The sequence below is a fragment of the Paroedura picta genome, chromosome 1 (genome assembly GCF_049243985.1).
Source record: "Paroedura picta isolate Pp20150507F chromosome 1, Ppicta_v3.0, whole genome shotgun sequence".
Lineage (NCBI taxonomy): Eukaryota > Metazoa > Chordata > Lepidosauria > Squamata > Gekkonidae > Paroedura > Paroedura picta.
Genome location: NC_135369.1, coordinates 15,264,345 through 15,279,553, shown reverse-complemented (window position 1 = coordinate 15,279,553; position 15,209 = coordinate 15,264,345). Strand labels below are relative to the sequence as shown.

Here is a 15,209-nt window from a genome sequence, read left to right as displayed (position 1 = left end):
CTCCTGCCATAGGGCTGTCAGGATTAGAGACAAGCAGAGGTGGTTTGCCCTTTCTTATCTCTGTATAGTGACTCAAGTCTTCTTTGGTGGTCTCCCATCCAAACATTGACCAGGGCTGGCCCTGCTTAGCTTCCAAAACCTAACAAAAATTAGCAAGCCTAGGCCAGCCAGGCCAGAACAGATTGTGTCAGGATGGCCAACAATTTATAGGTTTTAAAACACCAGACTGTGCATTTATTTTCTGTACTCACAAAACCAGTTGTGCCTACAAAATGATCAGGATTCCAGTGGTGCCAGCAAGCAACCAAGATCTCCCACTATTGAGCTCCAAATATCAATTTCCCTGGAGAAAATGGTGGACTTTATAGCATTATATCCTTTTGAACTCCCTCACCTTCCCAAACCTTGCCCTCCTAGGGCTCCCCCCCCCCCCAAATCTCCAGGTATTTCCTAATCCAAAGGTGGCATCCCTATATCGGAGTAGTAGGTGCCATTCCTTTGACTGGGTGAAAATACGAATTGGTTCCATTCGGCCAATTTTCCCACACCTGCCATGGTGAGCCCAGCTTAGTCAATTCGTTGCTTTAGCGAGAATTAATTTACACAAGGCTTTCGGCCTACGCATTGTTTTTGACACATGTGCACCTCCACAATGCACTGGAAAAATACGCCACGCCAGGGGAATGTTTGGCCTTCATCCCAGCGGTCCTGGCCACAGTTCCACAGCTGCGTCCCACCGAAAAACAGCCTCCCCCCGCCCCAACTTTGTGGATGGAGGAAAACATGTTTGTCGAAGTAGTTGTTTTTTCGGCTATTTTCTCCCTCAGGGCAAAACTTCTTCTTCCCCAGTTGACAACTTTATTGATGATTCTGCCCTCATCCCCCCAAATTTAGCCCTACAATTAACATAATCAAAACATATATGGGGGAATTGCTCTGTTGGGACACCCTTAAAGGGGTCCCGTTTGGCATTTGTCAAATTATGGTGATTATTTCTGCCACGGGAGATGTTTTGGAGTGTCCTGCCTCCGGCTCTGAAGAGTTTGGGGTCGCATCTGGGGGCTAGCGCTTCCATCTCAAACCTTGGAGAGGTGTTTGGTCATAAATACCCTCCCTTTCTCTGCCAAGCTGGTGCTGGGCACAAATGATGGATACTACCAGTCGCCATGAGGGTTAAATGAGGGCCTGAGATTTTAAAAATCTAGAAGTGCTGTTTAAGCATGTCTCTGAGCCCATGCAGAGGCATCAGGGGGCAGCTCTCTTGCCTGGCAGACTGACTTAAGAAAGCCAGCTCTTCCCCCACTTCCCTCTCCTTCTCGATCCAGCTTCTTTGATTCTTTTCTTATTTATCGGTTAATTATTGTACCAGTTTTCTTTCCACTCTAGTTGATTTTCGTTCCAATTCCCTTCTTTTAATTTTTTTTCTTTCCCAGCTTCTCTCAAAATGGTTATTTACTGCGTGGTGGAGCAGTTAAAGAGCAGCAGACTGTAATCTGGAGAATCGGGTTTGATTCCCCGCTCTACCACATGCAGCCAGCTGGGTGACCTTGGGCTATTCACTGGACTCTTCTCACAGAGCAGTTCTGTTAGAGCTCTCTCAGCCCGCCCTGCCTTGCAGGGTGTCTGTTGTGGGGAGAGGAACGGGAAGGTGTTTGTCAGCCACTTTGAGACTCCTTCGGGTAGAGAAAATCGGCATACAGAAAAACCCAGCTGTTCTTCCTCCTCTCCTCTTTGCATTTCAGAGACTTTAAATTCCCTAATTTAAATAAACAAATTCTACATTTGTTAGCATGCTTTTGGTCATTCTTATACAACAGTATTGGACGTATCGTAAAAATTAGCTCAAGATGAATGCTGGTTGTATCTTTCTTAAGTTATGTTTTCTGCTTTTCCGGACTGCATGATCTCAGAGCGCTAAGCCGCCCCAGTGAAATGCTCCCAAACTAAAGGCGATGATAGTGTTGGTCTGGATTCTAATTGTGCTCCTGCTACCCAAATCTGTTGGGTTGCAGGGACAGGCCCTGTGTACACTCAGCGGGTACCACCACCAAGGATACTACAAGGAAGGGGACCGGATCATCGGGGGCTTCCTGCCCTTGACCAACCCCCCCAGCCGCCAGGACCACACCTTCCGAAACCCTCCACACCTGGCCAGTAGATATCAGAGGTGGGTGTCTCCCTTTTCTTACGGAAGGACGCTGCTTCAGCAGGGGGGGGGGGGTCACCAGCATTTATGATTGGCCTCCAGGCAGACAGGTGAGCCCAGTTTTGGCAGAACGCGGAAGTGAAGTAGGGTCCGCAGTACTTAGTTTTTGGTTGGGAGACAGATCTGATCCTGCAGGGCTCTTATATTCTTGATGCAGCCCGTAGGTTGTACTCCTGCATCTGCCCTGCCTTCAAGTGACCACAGCATAAGTAACGTCATCTGGAAATCTCCCCCTGATGCAACTGAGATTTCAAAATTGCTCAGTTTTGGTCAGACTAATATTTCGCCTCTAAAAAATCAGAAGGATTCACCTAGGGATATCCCATCTCCTTCCTGGGGTTTGTAGCTTCTGTTTCCATTCATTAAGCACTTGTCGAGCCCTCCCACATATTTCATTGAGACATGGAAGAAGAAGAGTTGGTTCTTATATGCCGCTTTTCTCAACCCGAAGGATTCTCAAAGGGGTTTACAGTCTCCTTCCCTTTCTTCTCCCCACAACAGACACCCTGTGAGGGAGGGGAGGCTGAGAGAGCTCTGATATTACTGAAGAAGAAGAAGAAGAAGAGTTGGTTCTTACATGCCGCTTTTCTCTACCAGAAGGAGTCTCAAAGCAGCTTACAGTCACCTTCCCTTTCCTCTCCCCACAACAGACACCCTGTGAGGGAGGCGAGGCTGAGAGAGCCCTGAAATTACTGCTCAGTCAGAACAGCTTTATCAGGGCTGTGACTGGCCCAAGGTCACCCAGCTGGCTGCCTGTGGAAGAGCACGGATTAGAAGCCGCTGCCTTTACCCACTGCACTGAGCTGCATAAGGAAGCAAGCTGCTCTACCCTGGACAGCTCAGCCTAGCCTGACCTTGTCAGATCTCAAAAGCTGAGCAAGAAAAGAACATCCATCTTTTAACTAATAGTTACATTACTCAGAATATTGTTAACATTTTTCTGTTCTATTTTACCCTGTTCTAACCATTTCAAATCTCATCAACTCTGTAATCATCCGATGCTTTTCGTTATAATATACATACTTAGAAATCTTCTACAGATTATCAAACCATTTCCCCCCTAACATTCAAAAGAAAAAAAATCAACAAAGAATTTTCTGTATATAATTGAAGTAGATGTTACATTTTTCTAACCAAAATAATAAGCTTAATGATTTCAGCCAGTTCTAAGGACTTAACAAACCAGTCTTCTATTATAAGTAAGTTTGTATCCCCCCCCCCCCGTGCTATATGTATAATTTTGTCACAACCATTGTCACCTGTCTGAGCAAAATACCATGTTTGCTTCCCAATTCATGATCCCTCAGAGGCAACCAAATCTTCTCTCTTTTTTCTTCCCTATGCTTTGTGGCCTAGTGATTAAGAGCAGCAACTTCTATCTGGCAAGCTGGGTTTGATTCCCCACTCCTCCACACGAAGCCAGCTGAGTGATCTTGGGCTAGTCACAGTCGTGATAGTACTGTTTTCACAGAGCAGTCTTGTCAGAGCTCTCTCAGCCTTACCTCCCTCACAGGGTATCCGTTGTGGGGAGAGGAAGGGAAGGCGATTGCAAGCCGCTTTAGGACTCCTTTGGGCAGTGAAAAACAGGATGTAGAAACTAGCTCTTCTTCTAAATTCAGTTCTATTCCACATCCAAAATTTACAATCCATATTCAGGTCTCAGTAAAGACAAAGTCCTTTCCCCCATCCTTATTGCTTTTCCCTTTCTTTTAAGCTGGTATAGGTCGCCAACACTCAAGGGCAGAGTCTGCACTTACTTTCTTTATTCCATTGTCAATTCTGTTGAATTCAGATCGCTTTGAACTCGGGTCTTCCTCTCCCCCCTCCTCCACATTGAAACAGGAAAGTCTTCTGCACATGGTTAGGGAGGCTCAGAAGGGGGGGGGGCTCTTCCTTTCTTTTCTTGAAGCCTCTTTCTTTCTTTTCTTGAAGGGGGGGGGGAGAAGCCAAGCAGGGAGCCTCTTTCTTTTCTTGGAGGGGAGGGGGAGAGAATCGAAAAAGGCAGAGGAGGGAGGAAAAATCCAGGACCGACAGAAGTTGAGAGAAGTTAGGGGCTTCTCCTTTAAGGCTAGCATGTCACATCAGAGTTTCTCTACCACAGAGCTTTCTTTATTTAGGATTAACAGCAGTCTGAGATATCGCACAATAAAGGTAGGGTGACTCCGGATCAATCCTTCTTGCTGCAGAAGGAAAATTTAAATCGCCCAAAATCCAAACGAAAATCGCATTCTGTGTAGATGGCAGGGACTGAATCAATCTGGGGTTGGAATAAAAGCTCCGTGCAGTTTACACCAAGATTGTGGGGTTTACACCAAGATTGTGGGATTTCTAAAACTTCCCATTCTCCTAAACAGCTAGTTCTATCGTTTTTGATCTGTCCTTTTCTTTCCTCTGGCCAGTCTGGATTTCAACAGTTATCTACACCTCCTGGCATTCGTCCACGCAGTGGAGGAAATCAACCAAAGCCCGCACCTCTTGCCCAATGCATCCTTGGGTTTCCACATCTACGACACTGCCTTCAGTGACGAGACAGCCCTAGGCGGGGTTTGGGGGCTTCTTTCGGGAAGAAGGACGGTGGTGCCCAATTACGACTGTGGAGGGGGCAACAAGGTCATCGCTGTCATCGAAGGGCCGACTGACAGCCATTCCTTCGGGATAGCCACGATGCTAACACCATACCGGTACCCACAGGTAAGAGATGCTTTCCCTTCCGTGTGCCTCGGGCTGAGAGACAATTCTCCTTGGAGCTCAGGTTATTGCAGGGAAATTCAGAGGCAGCAGAGCATCCACGCAACATTTTACCCTGCATCTTCCCGGCCTCAGCGTTCCACAGCAGCTGCTTCTTTCCCAATTCTGGAGGGTTTTGAAAGAAGGCACCTTCATGTGCTCAGATTAATGTAGTGATCTCTGAAGGTGCCTTCTTCTGAATCGGAACCTTGGTCCGTGAAGGTCAATATTTTCTACTCTCAATGGCAGCTGCTCGCCAGGGTCTCAAGCAGAGAAAGGTCTTTCACATCATTGACTTCCTGGTGCTTTCAGCTGGAGATGCCAGGGCTTGAACCTGGGACCTTCTGCAGGCCAGGCAGATGTTCTACCGATGAGCCGCATCTCCTCCTCAAAACAGACTCCACGTCCCAAGGTGGGGCTGAGAGCACTCTGAAACTGCTCGGTGAGAACAGTTATGTGACTGGCCCAGGACTGTGACTGGCCCAGCTGTGACTGGCCCAGCTGACTGCATAGGGAGGAGCAGGGAATCAAGCTCAGCTCTCCAGATTAGAAGCTCCTGCTCCTAATCCCTACACCAAGCGGGCCCTGATGTTCAACCACAAGAGGAAGCTTTGAATCCACTAGCCCAATAAGATTTCTAGTGCTCCTAGAGTTCTGGCCCAGCTGGTGGACCTCCTGGTGGCCCCTGGGTTTGGACCACTGTGGGACACGCAGTGTTGGATTGGATGGGCCATTGGCCTGACCCAACATGACTTCTCTTAAGTTTTTAGGTCTGGGGCAGGGATGCTCTGTGTTCTTGATGCTTGGAGGGCAACAGTGGGAGGGCTTCTGGAGTTCTGACCCTGCTGGTGGACCTCCTGGTGGCCCCTTGGTTTTGGCCATTTTGAGGCACAGAGTGTGGGACTGGAAGGGTCACTGGCCTGATCCAACATGGCTTCTCTTATGACTGGGGCAGGGATGCTCTACTTCCTTGGAACTTGGCAGGTAACAATAAGAGAGCTTCTGGAGTTCTGGCCTCACTAGTGGACCTCCTGAAGGCACCTTGGTTTGGGCCACTGTGGGACACAGAGCATTGGACTGGGTGAGCCATTGGCCTGACCCAGCCTGGCTTCTCTTGAATTCTTATGTCTGATGCTGTGATGTTTTGTCTTCGTGATGCTTGGAGGGCAACTGTGGGAGGGCTTCTAGAGTTCTGATCCAACACAACTTTGGAGGTGGGGGAAGAGTCCCTTAAGAAGACCTTCACTGTCTGAACATCAGGCAGTTTCAGGGTCTGCGGGAGAAGAGGAAGATTCAAGTCCAGGAGCACCTTAAAGGTAAAGGTAAAGGTATCCCCTGTGCAAGCACTGGGTCATTCCTGACCCTTGGGGTGACGCCCTCTAGTGTTTTCATGGCAGACTCAATACGGGGTGGTTTGCCAGTGCCTTCCCCAGTCATTACCGTTTACCCCCCAGCAAGCTGGGTACTCATTTGACCGACCTCGGAAGGATGGAAGGCTGAGTCAACCTTGAGCCGGCTGCTGGGATTGAACTCCCAGCCTCATGGGCAAAGCTTCAGACTGCAGGTCTGCTGTCTTATCACTCTGCGCCACAAGAGGCTCTTAGGAGAACCTTAGAGAGCAACAAAAGGTCTTTCAAGTCTCAAAGGGGAGTCCTGACTCTCGAAAGCTTCTTGTCCTCTGCAGCTCAGCTATGGCCTCCTGGACCCAACCCTTCGCTCTAAAGTGCAATTCCCTGCATTGTATGGAATGGTCCCCAGTGAAAAATCCCTCCTTGCAGGCATCGCTCGGCTGATCCGGCATTTCGACTGGCGCTGGGTGGGGCTGATTGCTTCGGATGATGGCCAAGGGGAACGGGCCGTGGAGACCCTTGCCCGGGAGATCCGCAAGGGAGGGGGCTGCGTCGCCTTCACCTGGATGCTCCAGAGGTACAGCTACACCAGTGAGAAGCCAAGACGTAACCTAGGAGTCTTCCAGAAATCTTCGGCCAACGTGACCGTTCTCTACGGAACAAAAGGCTACCTTGAGGAATTCAGGATAGTGATATTTTGGTCCCGAATCTTTGTGAAAGGGCAGGTGTGGCTCCTTACTCCCCAGGAGGAATTCCAGGCACAAGCCAAATACTCGTCTGTCCAGATCTTCCGTGGATCTTTGCTCTTTGTTGGACACAAGCAGGAGATTCCGGGATTCGGACGTTTCCTCCGGAGAATTAAACCTCGGCACTACCCAGGTGGCATTTTTTAAAGTTTTTTTAGGGAGGGTATGGCGATAGGGTGGCCAACCGGGTGGGGGAGGAGAGCTGGAGATCTCCCAGGGTTATACTGGATTTCCAGCCTACATGGATGGCTTGTTTAAATTAAATTAAATTAAATTATTTATTTATTCATTTATTCATTTATTCATTTATTTATGAGAAGGAACACAATGGTTCTCTAGACCACTGGTTCTCAACCTGGGGGTCTGGAACCCTTTGGGGATCGAATGACCCTTTCTCAGGGGTCGTGGCAGGGCAAGCAGCTTGGCTGGGGGGGCCCCATCCACACAACAGCCTTGCGGGGTAGATTGAGAGAGCGTTCATCTGTCTGGAGCAGGGGAAAACAGAGATATCGGCATGGTGGAACAAGAGGCAGAACTGAACTGAGAAACCCTGGGGAAAAAAACCAATTTATGTACGATCATGAATCTTCACACCATTGGTCGGTTTTGGTTTAATTTCTGTGAAGGAATACTTGCATAATTTTAAGGTTGGGGGTAACCACAACATGAGGAACTGTATTAAAGGGTCACGGCATTAGGAAGGCATTAGGAAGGTTGAGAACCACTGCTCCAGAAGTATTTACGAGGTTGTCCCTTGGAGGAGGACAGGGATCAGTTCCTGTTGGCAGCAGAGAAGAGGATCCACAATCATGAGTTTAAACTACATGTAGAACGGTGCCGGCTAGATAAGAGGGGGGGAAACTTCATAGTCTGAGTCAGGGGTAGTCAAACTGCGGCCCTCCAGATGTCCATGGACTACAATTCCCATAAGCCCCTGCCAACATTTGCTGGCAGGGGCTCATGGGAATTGTAGTCCATGGACATCTGGAGGGCCGCAGTTTGACTACCCCTGGTCTGAGTAGTTCAGCAGTGGAATTGGCTTTTTAAGAGGGTGGTGAGCTCCTCTTCACAAACGGTCCTCAAGCAGCAGCCAGACAGATACTTATCTTGTTTATGCTGATCCTGCATTGAGCAGGGGGATGGACTAGCTGGCCTGTAGGACCCTTCCAACTCTATGATTCTATGATTCTGTTCTGTGATTTAAAACATTGATCCCATGTCCCCTGGAGCATGCTGCCGCTTCAGAAGGTGGACTTTAAGGCATTTTTCCGTACCAAGTTTCCTCCCCTCCCTAAATTCTACCCTCCTAGGCGGCCCCCTCAAATCTCCAGGTATTTCCAGTCTCACAGTTGGCAATCCAGTGTGTCAAAAGAGATTCACGTAGCAAATATTTTGAAATGTTTGTGCCTCGCCTATTCAATGGTTGCGCGTTGTCTATAAAGTCACGGACAATTTATGGCAACTCCAGCCAGGGGCTTCCCAGGCAAGGGAGAAGTAGAGGTGGCTGGCCACGGCCTGCCTCTGCAGAGCCTTCATTGGTGGTCTCCCTTCTAAATGCTGACCCTGCTTGGCTTCCATTGCATAATGACCCCAGCAAGGGACTTTCCAGCCAAGGGAGGTGGTTGGCCACGGCCTGCCTCTACACAGCCTTCCCTGGTGGTCTCCCTTCCAAGTACTGACCCTGCTTGTTTTCCAACACATAATGACTCCAGCAAGGGGCTTTCCAGGCAAGGGAGAAGCAGAGGTGGTTGGCCATGGCTTGCCTCTGCAGAACCTTGCGTGGTGGTCTCCCTTCCAAGTACTGACCCTGCAAACCTTCCAACACCTAGCAAGGGGTTTTCCATGCAAGGGAGAAGCAGAGGGGATTATTACTCTGTTCCCCAGTCTTAGCAATGACTGCATTCTCCCAAAATAAATGTTGCGTTCTCCCAGGGTGGACCCCTCGACATTTGTTTCCCTGGCCTTGAGTAGGCTAAGGGCTGTGACACTGACCTTCTGAGACCCAGCGTAATCGGGCTCCCCCATGCGGCCATCCCTCCCTCCTACCAGACCCCAGGTTTGTCATTTGTCTAACCACTGCTTAACTTCCCCCCCCACCCACTCCCTAGAGGACAGGTACATGAAGGCGTTCTATCAGCAATTCTACGACTGCTCTTGGCACGACCTCCCCTGGATACCAAGGTGTACAGGCAAAGAGAACCATAGCAGCAGCCAAATCTTCAGTTTCACGACTCTCTCACCGACCTGGGGCTACAGCATATACAACGCAGTGTACGCCGTGGCTCATGCTCTACATGCATCACTCTCAAGTCAGCTGCAGGGCAATGCAGGGAGCACCCTGTCCTGGCAGGTACCAGCCCTTTGTCTTACAAAGAGAGGCCAAAAACAGCCAGAGTCTTGCTACATCTCCCTTGGCTCACCTTGGCTCATGGGGTGGCCCAACTGTGCCTCTCCAGATGTCCATGGACTACAATTCCCATGAGGCCTTGCCAGCAAATTCCAGCAAATGCTTGCAAAGGCTCATGGGAATTGTAGGCATCTGGAGAGCCACACTTTGCCCACACCTATATTTACCAAGTTCGGCATGATTGTGCCACTTCTGGGGCTTCTTGAAGTCTGAAAAATGTTTTCGGGGTTTCTCAATGGTAAAAAAAAAGTTGAGAAAGGCTGATATAAGCAGAATCTCCATCGAGGTACAAAGATGCACCTACAGGGAAGTGGCTCTTCCACACCTGAACTAGGATTGCCAACTCTGGTTTGGAAATTCCCTGGAGATTTAGGGATGGAGCCTGGGGAAGGTGGGTATGGGGAGGAGATTCAGCAGGGTATGATGCCACAGCGTCCACCCCTCCAAAGATGCCACCAATTTCTCCAGGGGAACAGATCACAGTTGTCTGGAGTTCAGTTGTAAGAGCGGGGAATCTCCAGGTGCCACCTGGAGGATGGCAAGTCTAATCAGAACCTTAGAGAGACTCTTCCAGAGGGCAGCCATGTTAGCCGGCAGTGAAAGAGCAAAGCTGAAGTTGAAAGTCCACCTCCAGGCGGCACCTCATGTGCTGCATCTTATTTACATTAGGTAAGAAGAGGCAGCCATAGAGTCATAGAATCATAGAGTTGGAAGGGGCCAGACAGGCCATCTAGTCCAACCCCCTGTTCAATGCAGGATCAGCCTCAAATTTAGGACCCTAACAGGGTTAAACACTGTTGAATCCAGCCTTTGGAAGTGCCAGTTGCTCTCTGAGAACTGACCTATGTAGATCAGGAAATTTCCAAGCTACACTTGGGTCTCCCTTATTTTGAGCCATTTTGGGTCTCCATGGGTGGAATGGGGAGTGAGGTATAGAAATACAAATTACAAATACATAAATTTGCCTTTCAGCTCCTCCATTTCTTGACAAGCGTGAGGTTTACAAACCCAGCCGGAGAGGAAGTGTTCTTTGACAACAACGGGGACGTGGCAGCGGGTTATGACATTTTCAACTGGATCCTTTCCCCGGATAAAAAGATGTCTAAGGTCCCTGTCGGAGCATTTCGGCCCCAAGCACCTTTGGGGCATGAACTCATCATTAACGACAGCGTGATCCAGTGGCACAGCAGCTTTGGACAGGTGACAAGCCGAGCAATGTCAAGGCCCTGTACTCTACAGGTGGTGGGGAAAAGGGCTGTCCAGTTAGTGTGGTTCCTCAGTGGAACAGGCTTCCTTGGGAGGTGGTGGGTTCTCCGTCTTTGGAAGTTTTTAAGCAGATGCTAGAGAGTCATCCGACTCTATGAACAGGCAGATTGTGAGTGGGTGGGCAGAAGGGACCATTTCCATGCTTGGCCCCTGTGGCCCTTCCTTGCATGCCCAGGGAAATGCCAATCTCCACTTTGAGGTCGGGAGGTTAATTTCTTCCAGGCCAAACTGGACAGGGATTCTGGGTTACTTGGGAGGGGGCGTCATCTGGGCATGGATTTGGGGTCACTGTGGGTGGGGAGGTAGTTGTGAGTTTCCTGCATTCCACAGGGGGTTGGACTAGAGGAAGAATCCCTAGGGAATGCGGGTTGCTTTAGGATGCTTTGGGATGATCCTGTGTTGAGCAAGGGGTTGGACTAGATGGCCTGTATGATTCTGTGATTCTGTGTGCTGTGTCCTCGGTTTCCTCTCCCTTTGCTACAAAGTCTTATCATTTCGCAAAGAGAAGTTGTGTCTTCAATCCTGCATAGTTTGTTTTCCTGCTCAAACTAGAACTCAGGGGAAGGGGATATAAGCACCCAGTCTTGGCAATGTATCAATTAGGTCCACTCGCATGTTTCCAATAAAGTGATCTTTGCACCAAGTCAAAGTCTCTTATTGTGGGAAATTGGTAGAAAAGCCGGGGAGCCTCTGGGGAGCTTTCACAGAGGCCCAGGACTCCCGGGAGCCCTGACTGAGAATCCCTGTTTTAAATTGTACATCTGCTATGCTAGTTTAAAAAATGGCTTGGGGAGTAACCTCAGATATAGCCCTCTATAACAGTTGTTAACCATCCCCCTCCCCATCCTCAGCATCCCCCCTCCGTGTGTAGCGAAAGCTGTCTTCCTGGATACCGAAAGAAAAACCGCAACGGGGAGCCTACCTGCTGCTTTGACTGTGTGGCCTGCACGGAGGGAGAGATTTCCACCCAAATGAGTAAGTTCATCCCGTTTCTAAAATATGATTATATTTTAAAAAACAGTATCTTTACACCGCCCGTGGCGCCGCGGGCGCCACGGACTAAATAAAACAGTAAGCCCTTGGAAGGCGGGCTGTGTCCGGGATGAGGAAGGGTGCCGATTGGCCCCTTCCTCATGACAGACTATCGGAGGGACCAATCGGCAGGCGCGAAGCGCCTGCCGATTGGTCCCTCCGATTCCTTGCCGGAGCAACTGCGAGCCGCGCGTAGCGCAGCTCGCAGTTGCTCCAAGCCAGCCGGCCTCTAAGAACCTCTAAGAACCTCTAAGAACCTCTAAGCTCTAAACCTCTAACCTCTAAGCCCGCGAGCCGCGCCCGCAGATCGGGCCGCGCCCGCGGGTCGGGCCGCGCCCGCCGGCCGCGCCCGCGGATCGGGCCGCGCCCGCCGGCCGCGCCCGCGGATCGGGCCGCGCCCGCCGGCCGCGCCCGCGGATCGGGCCGCGCCCGCCGGCCGCGCCCAAGGGCCGCGCCCGCCGCCGCCCAGGGAGCCCCCGGCCTCTAAAAACGCATCGCCGGCACACGAAGATGGCCGCCGGCAAGAAGAACGCGCCAGGGAGCCGCCCGCCGAAGGAGCTGCCCGCCGAGAAGAAGCCACCCAAGGAGCTGCCCGCCGCGAAGGAGCTGCCCGACGTCGCTACAGCCCTCTCACCGGTAAGCTACCTTTCCTCACCCTGCCCTCGCCAGTCCCTCGCTCTCCACCCCCCTGCTAGGGCCCATTGTATTTGGAATACAATGGGCTCTTTTACTAGTTTATCAATAATACGGCTTAAATTTAAGACACCCCAAAGCTTTATACATAGCCTCAGATAAAATCCAATTCTACGAACATGCATACATATTTGTTAGCATCCCTTTCAGGGATCTCTGGAGGGCAGGCTTTGAGGAATAAACAAAAATGACCCACAGCAGGTGGGGCAGAGCTATCAGCAACACATAACAGTGTCCCTGAGTGGTAAGGCAGCAGACATGCAGTCTGAAGCTCTGCCTATGCAGCCAGCTCAAGGTTGACTCAGCCTTCCATCCTTCCGAGGTCGGTAAAATGAGGACCCAGCTTGCTTGCTGGGGGGGTAAAGGGTAATGACTGGGGAAGGCACTGGCAAACCACCCCGTATTGAGTCTGCCGTGAAAACACTGGAGGGCGTCACCCCAAGCGTCAGACATGACTCGGTGCTTGCACAGGGGATACCTTTACCTTTATATGTGTACGAAAGGCAACAATCCTTGGGATAATTGTTTTATTTATTTAAAATATTTCTACACTACTCATCCAGGATTCCACAGGTCCACTTATTATTAATTATTATTGTTATTATTATTATTATTGAATTATCACAGTCAGATATTTGACGGGTGAATGGCATACTGCAATTCGAGATCCAGCCGAGTTCTTAAGGAAATGTGGGGGTACTTTCACAGGAATCTTGCTTCTCCAAGTGACACTGTTTTCTGGTGTCCATTCCAACGAGCACGTGCCTCACTATGCAGCAACCTTCCATGGCAAAGTGAGGATTCGAACCCGAGGTCTTTGTCCGACATACTGACCACCACACTACGCTGGGTCCCTCCTACCTACATGCAAAGAGGACCCACAAGACACTAACACCAGAATTCATCGTTTCAGATATGGAAAGCTGTATGCAGTGTTCAAAAGACCGTTACCCGAACGAGAAAAGGAACGAGTGCGTGCCCAAAGCTATCACCTTCCTGGCCTACGAAGAGCCCTTGGGGCTTACCTTGGCGTCTCTGGCAGTCTCCTTCTCCCTCCTCACCACCTGCATCCTGGTGACGTTTGTCAGGCACCGCGACACTCCCATTGTCCGAGCCAACAACCGCAACCTCAGCTACGTTCTCCTCCTCTCGCTTCTCGTCTGCTTCCTCTGCTCCTTGATCTTCATCGGCCGCCCGGTTAGAGGGACCTGCCTGCTACGGCAAACGGCCTTCGCGGTTGCTTTCGCTGCGGCTGTGTCTTCCGTCTTAGCTAAGACCATCACTGTGGTTTTGGCTTTCAAGGGCACTGGGATGAGCTCCCGACTGAGGACCTGCCTGAAACCGAGGACGACTAACTCTATTGTCCTTTTGGGGACCCTCGTTCAGGTGGTCCTTTGTTCTGTATGGCTGGGAACGTCTCCCCCTTTCCCGGAAAATAACACCCAGTCAAAAGCCGACCAGATCGTGGTCCAGTGTAATGAAGGATCGGTACGTTTCTTCTACGGTGCGCTGGGCTACCTGGGTCTTTTGGCCGTTATCAGCTTCACCGTCGCCTTCCTGGCCAGGAAGTTGCCGGACGCTTTCAACGAAGCCAAGCACGTCTCTTTCAGCATGGTCACTTTTTGTTGCGTCTGGATCGCCTTCATCCCTGCCTACCTCAGCTCTCAAGGGAAGACGGCTGTGGCCGTGGAGATCTTCTCCATCTTGGCTTCCAGCGCTGGGATTCTGGCCTGTATCTTTACTCCGAAGGTCTTCGTTATTCTGGTGAGGCCAGACAGGAACACCAAAAAAATTCTGAGGAGGAAGTAAAATCCTTTCTATTAAACCTGAGAGGTCTTCTCATTTTAGCCGGGACTGTCAACATACGGCAGGGTTGCCAATTCCAGGTTTGGAAATTCCTGGAGATTTGGGGGAGGAGACTGGAGAAGGGAGGGCTTCTACTGGGTCTGATGTCATCAAGCCAGTCTCCAAATTAGCCATTTTTTCCCACGGGAACTGATACCTGTAGTCTGGAGAGCAGACTACAATTTCAATAATACAGGCAAGGTGCCCGTGAAGGGAAATAGGGTTGCCAGCGCTGGCAGAGTTTAAATTTGCAAAGAGGGACGTAGCAGTGGGATGCTTATAAGAATAAAATAGTTTTATGACAAAGAGAAACAAACTTTGTATATAGAGAGAAGAGACGGTGAGAGTCCTAACTAACTCTCTAACTGTGGTTTGCAGTCATTCTGCTCTTCTTTCTACTTCTGCCTGTTGTGGAGGCAAGCAGGGAGGAGGTGACCTCAGACGAGCAGGAAGTCTCCCATGAGCCAATCAGGATACAGGAGGAGACCATTTGAAAAATACCAATAAGTTTCTAATCTATGCCAAATATATGTCTCCTCTGATGCCCCCTGTAGGATATTCTTTATATCCTTTTGAATCATGCACAGTGCAGATCTTGCATATTTTAACAGCCAGCTCTGGGTGGGGAAATACCTAGAAAGTCAGGGAGGTGAAGCCTGGGGAGGGTGGGGCTTGGGGAAAGGAGGGGCCCCAGCAGGGCATAAATGCCAGAAGGCCTACCCTGCAGAGTAACCATTTTCTCCAGAGGAACTGATCTTTGTGGTCTGGAGACCAATTGTAATAGCAGTCAATGGCTCCACCTGGAGGCTGGCAACCCTAGGGGAGAAGCATATTGCACTGGGGCAGAAAGCATCTTCATTCACTGCCTGTAGAACTTCTGCCTGTAGAACTTTTGAATTGAAATCAAGGAAGTGCCAAACGGCTTCACTTCAGCCGGA

The 15,209-nt window shown here is 50.1% G+C and overlaps 1 protein-coding gene across 1 annotated transcript; it reads left to right on the top strand.

Annotated features, from left to right (window-relative positions):
• Window positions 1-1,952: 1,952 nt before the first annotated feature.
• On the top strand, window positions 1,953-14,274 carry LOC143838759 (vomeronasal type-2 receptor 26-like). Its single transcript, XM_077340638.1, has 9 exons — window positions 1,953-2,167; window positions 4,606-4,897; window positions 6,618-7,161; window positions 9,137-9,378; window positions 10,408-10,635; window positions 11,553-11,676; window positions 12,028-12,035; window positions 12,246-12,369; window positions 13,340-14,274. The coding sequence occupies exons 1-9, from the start codon at window positions 1,953-1,955 to the stop codon at window positions 14,233-14,235; spliced, it is 2,673 nt and encodes an 890-aa protein (XP_077196753.1). The 3' UTR covers window positions 14,236-14,274.
• Window positions 14,275-15,209: the final 935 nt, after the last annotated feature.

Excerpts from the sequence above, each read along its gene's own strand:
- LOC143838759 (XM_077340638.1), top strand. The coding sequence starts at position 1,953 with ATGATAGTGTTGGTCTGGATTCTAATTGTGCTCCTGCTACCCAAATCT. Across the intron at positions 2,168-4,605 it reads CTGGCCAGTAGATATCAGAG|TCTGGATTTCAACAGTTATC; the intron begins GTGGGTGTCTCC and ends TCCTCTGGCCAG. Across the intron at positions 9,379-10,407 it reads GGAGCACCCTGTCCTGGCAG|CTCCTCCATTTCTTGACAAG; the intron begins GTACCAGCCCTT and ends TTTGCCTTTCAG.